Below are 16,881 nucleotides of genomic sequence, written 5' to 3' on the forward strand. Positions count from 1 at the left end.
TTTTGAAAAATCATTCATCCACCCAAAGGTTTTTGAAAGCTTGAAAAAATCAAATGTAAGAAGTCTGTAGTTAAATAATTAAAGTATAGATAGTAATTTTACTGAGATAGATGGAGGATAGATAAACAGAGTATGTATAATATGCTTTAAATTATAAAATATATTTTCACTGCTTTCATTTAATATTTCATCTGATGATTTTAATCATGTGTACTCTCAGGTATTATATTTTAAAAATTATATAAAGAAGGACTTTATAGAGCATATGGGGCTCTCAGTTTAGTTTAGCTGCTCAGTTTTATCCATTTCTTTGTGACCCCAAGGATTACAGCATGCTAGGTTTCCCTGTCCATCACCAACTCCCAGAGCTTGCTGAACCTCATGTCCATCGAGTCGGTGATGCCATCCAACCATCTTATCATCTGTCATTCACTTCCCCTCCTGCCTTCAATTGTCCCCAGCTCAGAGTCTTTTCTAATGAGTCAGTTCTTCACATCAGGTGACCAAAGTATTGGAGTTTCAGCTTCTGCATCAGTCCTTCCAATGAATCCTTCCAATGAACACTCAGGACAGATCTCCTTGAGGATGGACTGGTTGGATCTCTTTGCAGTCCAAGGGACTCTCAAGAGTCTTCTCCAACACCACAGTTCAAAAGCATCAGTTCTTTAGCACTCAGCTTTCTTAATAATCCAACTCTCACATCCATACATGACCACTGGAAAAAACATAGCTTTAACTAGACAGACCTTTGTTGGCAAACTAATGTCTCTGCTTTTTAATCTGCTGTCTAGGTTGGTCGTAGCTTGTCTTCCAAGGAGCAAGCATCTTTTAATTTCATGGCTGCAGTCACCATATGCAGTGATGTTGGAGCCCAAAAAATAAAGTCTGTCCCTGTTTCCATTGTTTCCCCATCTATTTACCATGAAGTGATGGGACTCGATGCCATGATCTTAGTGTTTTGAATGTTGAGTTTAAGCCAACTTTTTCAATTTCCTCTTTCACTTTGATCAAGAGACTCTTTAGTTCTTCTTTGCTTTCTGCCATAAGGGTGGTATCATCTGCATATCTGAGGTTATTGATATTTCTCCCAGCAGTCTTGATTCCAGCTTCTGCTTCATCCAGCCCGGCATTTTGCATGATGTACTCTGCATATAAGTTAAATAAGCAGGGTGACAATATACAGCCTTGACGTACTCCTTTTCCTATTTTGAATCAGTCTGTTGTTCCATGTCCAGTTCTGGCTGTTTCTTCCTTACCTGCATACAGATTTCTCAGGAGGCAAGTCAGGTGGTCTGGTATTCCCATTTCTTGTTCCATAGTCTGTTGTGATCCACACAGTCAAAGGCTTTGGCATAGGCAGTGAAGCAGAAGCAAATGATTTTCTGGAACTCTCTTGCTTTTTCGATTATCCAACAGATGTCGGCAATTTGATCTCTGGTTCCTCTGCCTTTCTAAATCCAGCTTGAACATCTGGAAGTTCTTAATTCTTACTGTTATTTTACTAGCTAATTATGAGAGTCAATTTAGATTACTTCTTTTCCAAAGCAATGCAAATGAACTAATAATCTATATATGTGATTTTTATCAAAGACTAATTGTTACTATACTCACTTTTTTTTTTTTTTATGATGAGATACAAGCTAAGTTACTCAGTACTTCTTACTTAATGTCCACTTTGGAAGTAAACTTTTTTCATGAATTACTAAAAGAAGCAAAGAAATATATATTGATCTTTTAATTTTTCTTAATGTATATAATTTTTTTTCTTTAGATATTACAGATTATAGAGACCAATCTTAATATTTTTGGTGTAAGTATCTGGTGGTTTCACATCTTTATTGAGACATGGACACTGCAGTGTTTTAAGAGTCATTCCAAAAGTAATTTTACAACATTGATTTAAACTATCACTCTTATTAGAAAACGTAGAGAACAAAAATCAGTGATACTGCTGATTCAGTGGAATTGTGTAGAAATAACAAGATTGTAAAAAGCAAGTAATCTCCTGAACATACAGGGCAACATAAACCACGTTCTGTTCAAATAGATCTATAAATCTGGGTTCTCCATCCTGTTAAACTGAGCCTTCTGTTATCTATATTTGTAGAAGAAAATTTCCCTTAGTAGATTCATTCCTTCAGTCCCTAATGTTTGTGTTGAGAGTGTTGAATTAGGAGGCGGTGTAATAGAACACCGAAAAATAAGCCACTACAAGTCTCAGTAAATTTTTGGGGGAAAAAAAACATTGCTGCTGCTGTTGCTATGCTAGTAGTCTTCTCGTAAGGATGAGTAACTGGGTGGATGTTTGAGGCTACCCTACACTGACTCCACTCTTGGACCTTCAGTTATATAATCTTAAAGAACTGGAGGAATTCTGGGTAAAGGACTTTACTGAATGGTGCTATTGTTAAAATTCTTCAGAGTTCAAATATTAGGGTTATAGCCATGTACACCGGGTTCTAAAAATTAGAGTTCATTGTAATTTTTCTCTTGGTCTTAAGTTTTCTAGTATTAAGGAAGTCGTTACACTGGAAACAAAGGATTAGAAAAGTCATGGAATAAACCTGCTGTTTTCTCTTCATCAGGAGCGAGTTTTGCTGTGAAGATGATGTCCTTGTGAAAACTTTCTGTTACATACTGTCCTGTTTTTCACTTGCTTCTTTCTCTTTACAATTCACCCCAAATTTAAACCTGAACTTTCTTAGCTTTTTTACCCCATCCCTATATTTTCTAATGGAGTTACTGGTCTCAGTGGTTTTGCTTGCACCATTTTACTGGTCTTCCAGTTAAACAACCTACTTTATTGACTAATCTGTCTCCCTCACAAACTATAGACTACATTCATTAAAGGGGTAAAGATTCCAAAATTTTTGCTTTGCATTCCTTAGCTTAAAAACAACCAGAATAAAATCCTCAGTTTGGTTTCTCAGGCCTTTCTTAGACTGAGAAGAAGGGCCTGATACAAATCCATTTTTTTGTAGCCAATGATGTTTATACAGTGAGGACTCGCCATTCCTCCTGAGTTACTCAGTGTATACTAGATGTGTTTCTGCTTCTTATGCTTTGTTCAGTTAGCTCGTTTCTTTAGAATGTGTTCATCTCTCCACTTCTCTAAATACCACCCTTTCCTCCAAGGCTCCATAATATACATCCCTTGCATAAAGCCTTTCACAGCTACCGTAACACAAAGGGATCCCTTCTTCCTGAAGTCCTGTGACCCTTATGATGTATACTAAAATGTAAGTGCTTCTCTGCTCTGAGAGTACCTCTGTCATTGATCTTACCACAGTCTTACAGAACTGTTGTTTTAAGTTTGTTGTTGTTGTCTTCATCATGATCATGTTTTGTATTTTCTATTAGAGTGTAAGTACCTTCATGGCTGCAATGTAGATGCTTTCTATCTGTGTATCTTTAGTGCCCAGTTGTTGTTCAGTCACTCAGTTACGTCCATCTCTGGGACCGCTTGGACTGCAGCACGCCACGCTTCCCTGTCCTTCACTTTCTCTCGGCGCTTGCTCATACTCATGTCCATTGAGTTGGTGATGCCATCCAACCATCTCGTCGTCTATCATACCCTTCTCCTCCTGCCTTCAATCTTCCTCAGCATCAGGGTCTTTTCCAATGAAACCATCTTCACATCAGGTGGCCAAAGTATTGGAGCTTCAGTTTCAGCATCAGTCCTTCCAGTGAATATTCAGGACTGATTTCCTTTAGGATTGACTGGTTTGATCTCCTTGCTGTCCAAGGGACTCTCAAGAGTCTTCTCCAACACAACAGTTCAAAAGCATCAATTCTTCAGCACTCAGCATTCTTTATGGTCCAACTCTTACATCCATACGTGACTACTAGAAAAACCATAGCTTTGACTAGACATAACTTTGTAGGCAAAGTAATGTTTCTGCTTTTTAATATGCTGTCTAGGTTGGTCATAGCTCTTCATCCAAGAAACAAGTGTCTTTTAATTTCATGACTGTAGTCACTATCTGCAGTGATTCTGGAGCCCAAGAAAATAGTCTGTCATTGTTTCCCCATCTATTTGCCATGAGGTGATGGGACCAGATCCCATGATCTTAGTTTTTTGAATGTTCAGTTTTAGCCAGTTTTTTTCACTCTCCTCTTTCACCTTCATTTAAAGGCTCTCTAGTTCCTTTTTGCTTTCTGCCATGAAGATGGTGTCATCTGCACATCTGAGGTTATTGATATTTCAATATTTTAAATAATTTTCAGTTTCTAGTGCCCAGTTCAGTTCAGTTCAGGTCAGTCGCTCAGTCGTGTCTGACTCTTTGCGACCCCATGAATTGCAGCACTCCAGGCCTCCCTGTCCATCCCCAACTCCCAGAGTTCACTCAGACTCACGTCCATCGAGTCAGTGATGCCATCCAGCTATCTCATCCTCTGTCGTCCCCTTCTCCTCCTGCCCCCAATCCCTCCCAGCATCAGAGTCTTTTCCAATGAGTCAACTCTTCGCATGATGTGGCCAAAGTACTGGAGTTTCAGCTATAACATCATTCCCTCCAAAGAAATTCCAGGGCTGATCTCCTTCAGAATGGACTGGTTGGATCTCCTTGCAGTCAAGGGACTCTCCAAGAGTCTTTTCCAACATCACAGTTCAAACGTATCAATTCTTTGGCACTCAGCTTACTTCACAGTCCAACTCTCGCATCCATACATGACCACTGGAAAAACCATAGCCTTGACTAGACGGACCTTTGTTGGCAAAGTAATGTCTCTGCTTTTGAATATGCTATCTAGGTTGGTTATAACTTTTCCTCCAAAGAGGAACATAATAATTGCCAAATGCTTATTAATCGAAGTGAAATGAATTAGTCAACCATTTGCAGGTGTTTTTGTATATTGTTAGTTATCTCTGTATGTAATTCCCTTACCTTCAATTTGATGTTCTCAACACTTCAACTCCTCAAATCTAGAATATAAGCACTCTAAGCACTTTGAGAATAGAGATCATATTCTATGCCTTCTGGTATCCCTGTGCCTAGCACAATGTCTTGCAAATATTGAAAGAGCAATTTATGTTTGTCAATAGATTGATGCCACAGGAAGTAGATATTTGAGTAATGCAGTGACTTTTTTCTGTCTTCATTCAAAACACAAAACCATATGGGGACATCATGTTTATTTATTAAAAACTTTAGAATACCATTAAAAATCTACTTTTTCTTTGCTAGTGTATGGACGGCAAGATTTGCAATGTACATTTAAAGTGTGTCTACTAATACATTTACTTCTTTCCTCATATTTGATAGAGTGCTCTTTTTTTTTTTCCCATTGTGTTTTGAGAAATACTTAAAAATAAATCAACATCTGTAGACTCTGTCTGGCACTGAGCAGTCCACCTCGTATCAGATTTTCCCTTTGATGTATTTTTCTTTGTCAACAGTTTATATTTACACACTTTCTTTCCTTTTAAATTATAGCTCCTCCACAGTTTGTGGTTAGGCCAAGAGATCAGATTGTTGCTCAAGGTCGAACAGTGACATTTCCCTGTGAAACTAAAGGAAACCCACAGCCAGCAGTTTTTTGGCAAAAAGAAGGCAGCCAGGTGAGTGCAAGCTTTGACTGCTTTTCTGAAATCTCTGAACTCCCCTGTCTCTGGTGGTCCTCAAGGTCTGTCTTGCCTTTCTTGTTATCAATGTTGAATGTATTTTATTTCTAAAAAAAGACCAGTTGATTCTAAAATAAGAGAGAGTCAGATGTTTTAATAGAACATTCTGTTTTTGAGTGTTAATTAAAAAAAATTTTATCTTACATAGAAGAGATGCAATACAGTGTGAATAAATTACCTGAAAAACTCTAACCTGCAGCTGTTTAAAATCTCTTAACAAAAGAATATGTTTGCTTTCTTGCATTGAGCTACACTGAGATAATTGAGTTAGTATATCTATAAAGCACTTAGAACATCCTGGATACGTGTAAACAGTCAAAAATATTTCTGTCATTAATTAGTCTAGAAACCAGTTTCAACGCTCTTTCATAAATAGATAGTATACATACCTTTTCTTTATCATTAACTTAAACATGCTTCCATTTAAGAGTAGTAGAAATATTTTCTTCCATCATCCCTCTGGATTCCCTCATAGTGGAATTAGACAGGAAATGATACATTAAATAGCAGAAAAAAGCAATACCTGTCTGATCTTTGCTGTCTCCTGATTTGTCCTCTTGGGCCCCCTCTGGGCAGCATGATCTCTCAGACTCTGCTGAAAGCAAATAGAATTGAATGCACCGCTTTTCTCATTAAGAACTTGGTCCAAGCTTGGGCAAGCTCAAGCCTCTAGGTTCTGAAGCAATGAGGGGAACTTCCCCTTAAACCAGAATAGAAATTGAGTTCTTTGTCTAAGAATTTAATCTGTGCATTCCCAAGGGAATTCTAGGGAACTCCTTAGAGATATTTTCGTTCTAGACTCTCCAGAGGCATTCCCAAGGAGCTGTGTAGGTCTTAGGAAGGGACCCACTGGTGTTGCTCCTTAGTACCCTCTGTTATTAGTCCAAGTTTTAGATGAATTTCCTGGACAAATAGAAAATGATGACTAAGGGACTCAAGCAGTCTAAAAACTGCCAGAGGCAGAAGACGCTTTAGATGAAATTAAGAGAACCTGTTGATCAAAACTCATGTAAGACCATCTTGGAGGGGGTTCCTCTTAGGAGGTCCCCATCAGCCGTTGTCATTTTTCATTCTTCCAGATTCCCATACAGCTCACCCCACACCAGCAGTTTTAGCATCTCAGTATGGATGGGCAACTTATATTTTTCCCTTCCTGCAGTGCTCTGTGTTGGACTCACTTCCCCCATAATTTGTGGGATGTAAAGACAGTAGTGGGAAGGATAAGGTAAAGTTCTGGCCACTGCCTCATCCCACATCAGGATGGTTCCAAGAATTAATTGCCATCATTTTTTATCAGTTAGTAATGATAACAGTTGGGCTCCCCTGACAGCTCAGCCCGTAAAGAATCCACCTGCAATGCAGGAGACCCTGGTTCAATTCCTGGTTGGGAAGATCCGCTGGAGAAGGAATAGGCTACCCATTCCAGTATTTTTGGACTTCCCTTGTGGCTCAGCTGGTAAAGAATCTGTCTGTAATGAGGGAAACCTGGGTTCAATCCCTGGGTTGGGAAGATCCCCTGGAGAAGGGAAAGGCTACCCACTCCAGTACTGTGGCCTGGAGAATTCCATGGACTGTACAGTTCATGGGGTTGCAAAGAGTAGGACACTATTGAGCGACTTTCAACTTTCACTTTCACTTTCAGTGATAAAATTGGGCTTCCCTGGTGGCTCAGACAGTAAAGAATCTTCCTGCAATGTGGGAGACCCAAATTCAATCCCTGAGTTGGGAAGATCTCCTGGAGAAGGGAATGGCTACCCACTCCACCAATATTCTTGCCTGGAGAATTCCATGAACTGAGGAGCCTGGCAGGCTACAGTGCATGGGATCACAAAGAGTTGGCCATAACTGAGCGACTGACACACTCACACAGCTATACAATAGATTTCTCCTCTTAGAGTTCCTTGATTCTTAAAAATCACTTTCGGATGAAAACATTCCAAACTCTAAAGTGAGTATAAAGCAACATGATACACTTATAACACACTTGAATATGTACACACACATATACATACACGCATATACCCTGAAAAAAGGAAAGAATTCTAAAGCCATTTCCCTCCATATGATTTTACAATCTTTGTAGCACAGCTTAACTTTACTGAAGCTTAGTTTTTAATCCAAAATATGAAGATCAGGTATTTTAATTCACATAAGTTTTGATGATTATGTGATTGTTTGTATGTAAAAGTGCTTTACACATTTTGAAGGTTAGAAATTGGAAAAATGCAGAATGCACCTGCCTTGCCTTGTTCCTGGCTGAAGTGGCAATTTTATGTTCTGCTCAGACCGGGCTGCTTGGGCTCCCTCTGCCCAGGTACAGAGACTCAGTACCACTCTCGTCACCACTGTCCCTAGACCCACCGCATGCCTGAGAAGGCTAGGAGCCTTGAACCTGAAGAGACCTGAGTTTTTACTTCATTCCTGTATCCTCTTCCCCCTACCCACTCTGGGGGCTGTGGGGTCCACAGAAGTTACTCCCTCAAGCCACTGATAGTGAATATATATACGTGAGCATATTATTTATAAATGGTGCAGATATAATGATCTAAAGCCATTTGATTGTTGCACATTCACACTTTAAATCATGTAGTGAGTCAAATGTCATTGTATCTATTATCATGTAGATTCAGCTTTTCGTGTGTGAATTACATGCCCTCAAATGCTCCAGTTTTATACACGCTATTGCATAAAATGTGTATTGGTCTTATGGCCCAACAAACATGATATTTAAATATGCTACACTGTGTTTTAATTTTTTTATACAAGTAATGATCAAATAGCATTAAAATATTTCTTTTGCTATTATTTGACAAAGTGGCATGTATTAATTCCAGAGATATTAATCTCTGGGAAAAAGATTTCCAGTTAGGTGATTTGATTTGATTATAATCTTAGATCTGGTTTTCTTCACCTATCTCCCTCACATCAGAGAGAGGGTTTGGGGAGGGAGGAAAGGGGATAGAGAGGGGGAGAGAAAGGAGATTATGAATGAGAACAGAAGAGAAATGCTTGAGCAAATTGTAAATTTTCAAATCATGAATTAGTACATTAGGAAAAATAAATTGGTCTTACTGTCCGCAGTATCCAATTTTTACAGTGATCTATGACTATCCATCAGTAGAGAGAGAGTTAAGAGTCTGGACTTAATGGTCCATATTCCTCAATATGTGCTGATAATGCCAATTAGCACTAATAGGATACCCAGGCACCTCAAGCAAGAGGAGCTCTGTAGAATTCCTGGTTTTTGCTTCTAATCCATTTCCTTTTGCCTATGTCTTACAAGCAGGGAATAAAGATGATGGGTTAACCTCAATCATATGCCATTTTCCATGTCAACGAATCATTTAGAAGGTGGACTGATAATACGTTGTAGAGGAAGAGATCCCGGAGAGAATTAAGCCCATCTGATGTATTAGTGCTATGTAAATTAGTATTCTAATGGCTAATTGTAGGAAAGTGCACACTTTGAGTTATTGTATCATTTTCGAGTGGCTTTAAAATTTAGACCCTTCTCCTTCAGATGGTTTATTTCAGTAATATATTTGAACTCCACAGGAGAATTAGCTTCTTTTCATATTATGCTTTATATGTATGAAAAAGTCTAGCCTTATATATTAATAGTAAATAATACAAATTTTATGGGAGGGCAATAGCCTTTTGAAATTATATTCCTGACATGCTAGCAAATACCACTTCTTTTTGAAAGGGTTTAATAACATGGTAATGTTTATGTAAAGTGGGCTTATAGTGTCACACTCGAATCTAATAAAGTGGACATCCATCAAGTTGCAATAAAGAGAAGAGCTTCTAATTAAAGTAGGACATCGTTCGCAGGATTAAAGTCATTTAGCGTAATTGAAAAGTGTTAATACCCTATTTTATCCTTTTCCATTGGTATTCCTTCAAGGGTAAAAACATTTTAAGGTGAAAATGTGTCTTATGCCTTTAATTGAATGTTATTACCTCCTGATTGTAACGTATTGGAACTGTTTAATTACAAACCTGGAAAATTAATTACTATATGGAGAAACAGATCCCAGAGGGTTATAATGTTCTCTTTTTAGTAAGTAAATACAACATAAAAATTGATACATCCTTATTTATAATCCAACTTGGAAGCATATCTCAATATGATTTATTATACCCAAATATTTTTCTTAATTGAACAATAAAGCAGCATAGGTCATCCAAGTTAACATTACTGCTTTCTTATAAGAACTTTTACAAATTTGTGATTTAGCTGTTTGTCATAATATAAGATATATAGTAAACTAGAGAACTTTTTATTTTTAAAAAGAATAATGTTAAAAAGTTCTTTAGCATCACATGCATGCTTCAGAAACATCCCACATCTTCTTTACATTTTCAGTGGTTTGGTTAATCTTGCTTAGATGGTAGCATTTATTAGCATTTATACCTATCTCCTTTCAAAGCTGTTACAACCTGAAGAATTCTTACAGCAGAAGTAGATTCGGCTGTCTGTCAGTCTCAGTCACGTTTTTGAACCCCTTTAGAAGAAATTCAGTTAGTTACATCAAATAGTTAAAAAGATCAACAGAATGTGCAATTTATAAATCACATACATAGTCAGTGTTACATTCCAGATTCTCACAGTGTCTTATGTGTTGAATCAGATAAGTGTTATGCCCATTTTACAGATGGGGAAACCATGTTTCAGAAATATTCAGTAACTCACAGAAAATCAGGGAGGAAATAAAAGGTCCAAATAAAGACCTAGAATTTTTAGATGATTGTTCCTTCAGTGAGGGCATGAAATTTTCCAATGAAACTCACTCTGTGACATCTAAACATTTCAGCACCATATTTTTTAACCTATGTATTTTCTTTTTTTCAGCCACATTTCTCTAGTTGCAATAGCTGTTGATATAACTTTCCTATTGAATGAGAAGAGAATATTGATAAAATTATGTTTGTTTCCACAGAATCTGCTCTTCCCAAACCAACCCCAACAGCCCAACAGCAGGTGTTCTGTGTCACCAACTGGGGATCTTACAATTACCAACATTCAGCGTTCAGACGCGGGTTACTACATCTGTCAGGCCCTCACCGTGGCAGGAAGTATTTTAGCAAAAGCTCAACTGGAAGTTACTGATGGTGCGGTATTATTAGATTTGTTTTCTGAAAATAGTTGTCTTTATTTCAAAGGATGGAATTTTCTGACTTGTTAATTAAATCATTAAAATTAATGCTTATCTTGTAAGTTTGAATCTAAGTAAAATGACATTTTTAATGTTTCTAATTCTCTCTGATCTATTTACACTATTTATTTTCCCCAGGAAGAACATCCAAAACAATCTATTTTATTCTAAAAGATATAGCGATGCATTATTTTAGTGAAATAGAAATAGGCATGCCATCTGTATACCTAATCTTATGCTGACATGATTACTTCTAAAGAATAGTGATAATTTTATTTTACTAGAGAAGAAAAGATACCATCTTTATTATCAGGAAACAGAGATGACTTTTTATGTTAGCTAATCACATCATCCTACCCCACCCCAAATTGTGATGGCTCTGAACATTTTTTTACAACTTGTTTGAATTTAAATTTCTACATTGATTTTTACTTAAGTAAGCAATCACAACATCAAGATTGTTTTGCAAGAAGGTTGTGTGGAGGTTACAGAGTTATTGATTTTAACAGTAAAGAAATCTAACTTGAAGACCTAAACATACACACACACATACACACACATACACACACATAACTTATTATAAATAACTCTGACTCTGAATATTAACTGGCTGATGATATATCGGCTGATGACTTCACAACCCTGAATATTCGTTGGAAGGACTGATGCTGAAGCTGAAACTCCAATACTTTGGCCATCTGATGCAAAGAATTGACTCATTGGAAAAGACCCTGATTCTAGGAAAGATTGAAGGAGAAAAGAGCAGAGGGCAGCAGAGGATAAGAAGGTTGGGTAGCATCACCAACTTAATGGACAAGAATTTGAGCAAACTCGGAAAGATAGTGAAGGACAGTGAAGCCTGGCGTGCTGCAGTCCATGAGGTCGTAAAGACTTGGATCCAATGTAGCAGCTAAATGGCAACAACAATCCAGTGATTTTTAAAATTATACTCTCACTAAGTTAAATTAATTAAATACCTTGCAAGCTATGAATTGGAGAAGGAAATGGCAACCTACTCTAGTACTCTTGCCTGGAGAATTCCAAGGACAAGAGGAGCCTGGCAGGCGACAGTCCATGGGATCTTAGAGTCGGACATGACTGTATGACTAACTTTAAGCTATGAATGGATGTTAAAATTATTTTTTATTTGCATGTATGTTTTACAAATCTTAACTGAAGCATCTAATTCATAGTGAAAGTTAAAAAATATATCTTCGTGATTGATTTTTTTTTTTTTTTGGGCAAGGTCTTTTTTGGATCCCCTGGAGAAGGAAATGGCAACCCACTCCAGTATTCTTGCCTGGAGAATCCCATGGACAGAGGAGCCTAATGGGCTACAGTCCACGGGGTCGCAAAGAGTCGAACACGACTTAGCGACTTCACTTTCAATTTTTTTCACTTCACTTTCACTTTCTTGTGTCAGTTGACATGTAGGGAGTTTTAGATGGCTTGTGAACCTCTGAGCATGAATTTAATCCATATTCTAGTATATTTTAGATTAACAATTCTCTCTTGCTGTATTACATTTGTGAGGTGTCTAATTCCCCCTCCCCTCTTTCGCCGCCCTGGATGCTGGCATCTGAGATCCAAGAGCTTGGACTGTGACCTCTCTGATTCTCTTCTTTTTCTGCTGAGCTTTCATACAATTCAAATTTACATGTAGATTACAATATCATTTAAAATTAATAGAAAAGCAATATTTTTTAATGCCTGCCCATGCTATTGCCTGATTCAGCATCATGTCAGGAAAGGGAATAAATAGAACAGACAAACATTAGCTGCGGGGATATTGAGTCATTAACAGTCACACCTGCTGATATGGCAGAGCTTTACTGCTATGGAACTGAAAGGTGTCAGGTTCATGGGTAACAGTGCAAAAAAATTCTACTTTTAGATGGGTAAGTCCTTTGACCTTTCAAATATCCATATTTCTTTAAAAAATAAAATATATTTATTAGTGTTTTTAAGTTCCTATGTTTCCTACTAGAATAAATATATTAATGATTATATTAATAAAATATAATTTAATATAATTAATATTTGTAAATATTTTATATTTATAACTATAACTATAAATATATAATTTATATTTTATTTCTTTTTTCTTCTACTAGAAAAAATGTACAGAAACATATACTTGGAAAATAAGATATTCTGGCAAAAGACTTTTATTCTGTGCTACTATGAAACACTCCAAACATAATGCATAAGAGCTCTGCTGTAATCTAGCTGCTCATAGTATTTTAAAAGAGGCAGACTTCTAAATGTTTTTAAATGAAGAAGTTGTTATGCAGAAGGCAAACCATATTTGTAGAAAACAAAATTGATGATATAGAAGAGCCAGTTGATGTGACTGCTGTGGATCGTGAAACAAGTAGATATTCAAAATTATGCCTGATATAATAAAAAGGAAGGGCTTCCTAGGTGATTCAGTGATAAAGGATCTGCCTGTCAATGGAGCAGATATGGGTTTGATCCCTGGGTTGGGAAGATCCCCTGGAGGAGGAAATGACAGCCCACTCCAGTATCCTTGCCTGGGAAATCCAATGGACAAAGAAGCCTGGCAGGCTGCAGTCCATGGAGTCACAGAGTCAGACATGACTTAGCGACTAAAGAACAATGAAACAGAAAGTTTGTTTTGAGAAATTGTTTGTTGGTGACGCAGTCTTTCAAATCAGTAGTAATTATAGCTTTGTGTCTGTGGTCAGACTTAAAATGAGTGAGAAGGAAATTTGATGACTTTTTGTTTTGGAGCATAGTGGCTTAATACTGTTGTGTCAGTTTCTGCTGTAGAGCAGCATCAGCAACATGTATACATATATCCCCTCTTTTTTGGATTTCCTTCCCATTGAGGTCACCACAGAGCAAGGAGTAGAGTTCTCTGTGCTATACAGTAGGCTGATTAGATATCTATTTTACACATAGTAGCAGTAGTGTATATATGTCAGTCCCAATCTCCCAGTTCGTCCCATCCCACCCTGAATTGAAATGGCTCTGAACATTTTGTTACAACTTGTTTGAATGTTAATTTCTGCATTGATTTTTACTTGAATAAGCAATCACAAAGTCAAATCATTTTGCAAGAACGTTGTATGTAGGTTGTACAGTTGTTGACTTTGACTGTAAAGAAATCTAACTTTGAGATCTAAACACACACACACATACACCCCTTATTATATATAACTCTATCTCTATTAATTTGCTGATGACATATTAGGTGATGACTTCTGCTTTTATTCATAGTTTTGAATTTTTCAGATTAGTTAACAGTTTAATAATATGTAAGCCATCATCTTCATTTTGAACATGTTGTTTTTATGATTTAGAGCCAAATGAAGTTCCAGTGTAGAATGAAAATATACGTCATGTTCAGAAAAGCAAAGCATCTATAGCAATGTTTTCTGTTATTACATTTTTGTACTTACTTTCTTGGAAATATTTTTAACTTAAGTGTTCACATGAGAGGAGATTATTAATGGTGATGGAAGGTGCTGTTGAGTGATAATTTTACTGATATATAGATAGAGCTAAGATGTTTTAATACACTTGAATTTCAAAAAATCCCTTTAAAATACCTTCTCATTAATTTGTTAACTCTATTCTTCATTTATTTTCTTCTCCCCTTTTTTCTCTCAGAAAAGTAGAAAATTGCAGTGAGAGTTTGGAGTAGAGCCAATAGAATCTATAAGGACTAGAGAGAAGAAATGTATTTATGTTATATTGACAACAGATGTCGCAATGATCTTGTATGAATGGTTTACTGAGGATTTATAATGCATAGTTAGAAAAAACCATGCAACCGTTCACAGATCACTGGAAGCCCTAAATGTTCATTTAACCTCCGACCTTAGTGTCATGGAAACTTGTGGTCATCTTTCACCCATAACATCCTTGAAACTGAAAGTTCTTTCTGGCCAGGAGATTTCCAATTACTTTATTGATCAAATCCATTTACAAGACAATGAGCTACTCATTTGGGCAGTAAAAAAAAAGAGAAAAAGAATCTAATCAGATGTCCTTTGCCTATATCTAATGATTCCACTGATATGACAGTAAAAGCAAATTATAAGTTGCCTGAATTCTATATAGATATTTCATTTGATGCAAAGGAGTAACATTATATAAAATTTAATAAATAGCTTATTTTCTGTTAATACGGACCCATTTTTCTCAGTGAATTTTAAAATCATAATGTTTGGAGAATTAGTCTTCCATTTTTGACTTATAAATAGAATAAATTCCATGAAGCTTTCAACTTGAATAACTACTTGCACAATTATTGACAGATGTGTCAGAATTGGTATAATATTACACTTTCATGTCTGCTCTCATTTAATTTACTTCTGAAATGAAAAATTTGGTCAAGAAAATCAGTGAACTAAATGGTTCTAATTTTTTTTTGTGACGACTACACAGAGAATACTGTTTTCCTTAGGTTTTTACAAGATTTTCTATATATACACACATTTTAATACATATTTTGATGTAGTAGGTGTAGGTTGACTTTAAGTCCACTCTGTTTTAACATGCCAGGACACATATATCATAACCTCTGTTTTAAATCAAAATTGGTTGGCTTTCTCATGGTAGGCTATTTAATATTTAATATTTAATAAAGGGCTATTTTAATATTTTTCCCTAAAATGGTAAAGTCTAGCAATAAAAATGCATCTAGAATGAAAAATTAACAAACATATAAACTAGTATTTGTAGAAGCTAGTAGACAAAGGAAATTAGAGCATTAATGAGCAAAATTACTTTTTTTGATTATGTACATTGTAATACAAGATGACTTTCTTGAGAAAAAGCACTCTTCACAGTTGCTTAACAGTAATTCAAATTCACTATTTTTTCTTTCTGTGTAAGTTATGTATGTATTTAAATATTATATACATATAGTAAAAATGTAATAAACAGCAAATATACCTAATTAAGCAAATCCTATGTGAAGTTTATAAAACTTTCTTTTCAGAAATCTTTCCTTGGACTTGGATATAAATTTCAATATGACATGGTCTTCTAATGAGTTGTAGATGAAAACTTGCCTCTAATTGATTCTATATTTTCATCACACATTTAAATATTACTGTATATTTTGATATGCTTCCTAAATCATTATATAATACTTCTAAAGGTCCTGATGATACTACTACAAATCAACATTTGATTTAAAAAGCATAGTGACCTAAGTTCATGCAATTATGGAAAATTTACTTGAATACAGGAATTGATATATATGTAAATGAAAATTTTTCATGAAAGTCCTATTTTTGTCTTGTCATATATATATATTCTTAACTAGGTTATTTTTTGCTGAATTGTGCAAACTAATTAAATTCTATCACCCAAATTCTATTACCATAATTTAGAGCAATGAAGCAATTTTGGAAATAAAGTATTTATAGTCTAATGTATTATCATGAAAAATATTAAATCTATATAAATAAAGTGTAACTGGTACTATGAAGGTAAATTGGCCATCTTATGAATGATTGTCATAAGCTCTCCACATTTTCATTTTCATTTTAATATGATTAAATCTTTCAATAATACTAAACATTTCTAAGATGTCAGAGCTCATCTTATCATCATCTTAGTTACAGGTAAGTCAGGGTAAATAGTAAGTAATACTATGGCTTCAGTAAAATATGTACAGATGTATGTGTAGTATGTGTAGATGATAAATTTACACTGGGCATAGAATATACAGAAAAAAGTAAAAGTAGTATGTATGACTTTGGGGCTTTAATCTTACTTTTGCTGTGATTACTGATGATATAAAAATGTCTAAATTTCATAAAAGTTAAAATATTCTGAAAATGTCTTTGTGTTTTAGTTTTGACAGATAGACCTCCACCTATAATTCTACAAGGCCCAGCCAACCAGACGTTAGCAGTAGATGGCACAGCATTACTGAAATGTAAAGCTACTGGTGACCCTCTTCCTGTAATTAGCTGGTTAAAGGAGGGATTTACTTTTCTGGGTAGAGATCCAAGAGCAACTATACAAGAACAAGGAACTTTGCAGATTAAGAACTTAAGGGTAAGTAATGTTGAGTTTGTATTTGGATCTTCCTCTCAATGTAAGTATGTATATCCC

At 35.9% G+C, this 16,881-nt stretch overlaps 1 protein-coding gene across 6 annotated transcripts in view; it reads left to right on the plus strand.

Annotated features, from left to right (window-relative positions):
- ROBO2 (roundabout guidance receptor 2) overlaps nt 1-16,881 on the plus strand; it is a 660,838-nt gene that overhangs the window by 536,291 nt on the left and 107,666 nt on the right. For all 6 annotated transcript variants that reach the window (XM_018053546.1, XM_005674776.3, XM_018053521.1 and 3 more), the window contains exons 8-10: nt 5,436-5,560; nt 10,567-10,738; nt 16,619-16,824. In XM_018053546.1, coding sequence (XP_017909035.1) covers nt 5,436-5,560; nt 10,567-10,738; nt 16,619-16,824 — 503 coding nt within the window. The remainder of the gene's footprint in view (nt 1-5,435; nt 5,561-10,566; nt 10,739-16,618; nt 16,825-16,881) is intronic.

This window comes from Capra hircus, chromosome 1 (assembly GCF_001704415.2).
Source record: "Capra hircus breed San Clemente chromosome 1, ASM170441v1, whole genome shotgun sequence".
NCBI lineage: Eukaryota > Metazoa > Chordata > Mammalia > Artiodactyla > Bovidae > Capra > Capra hircus.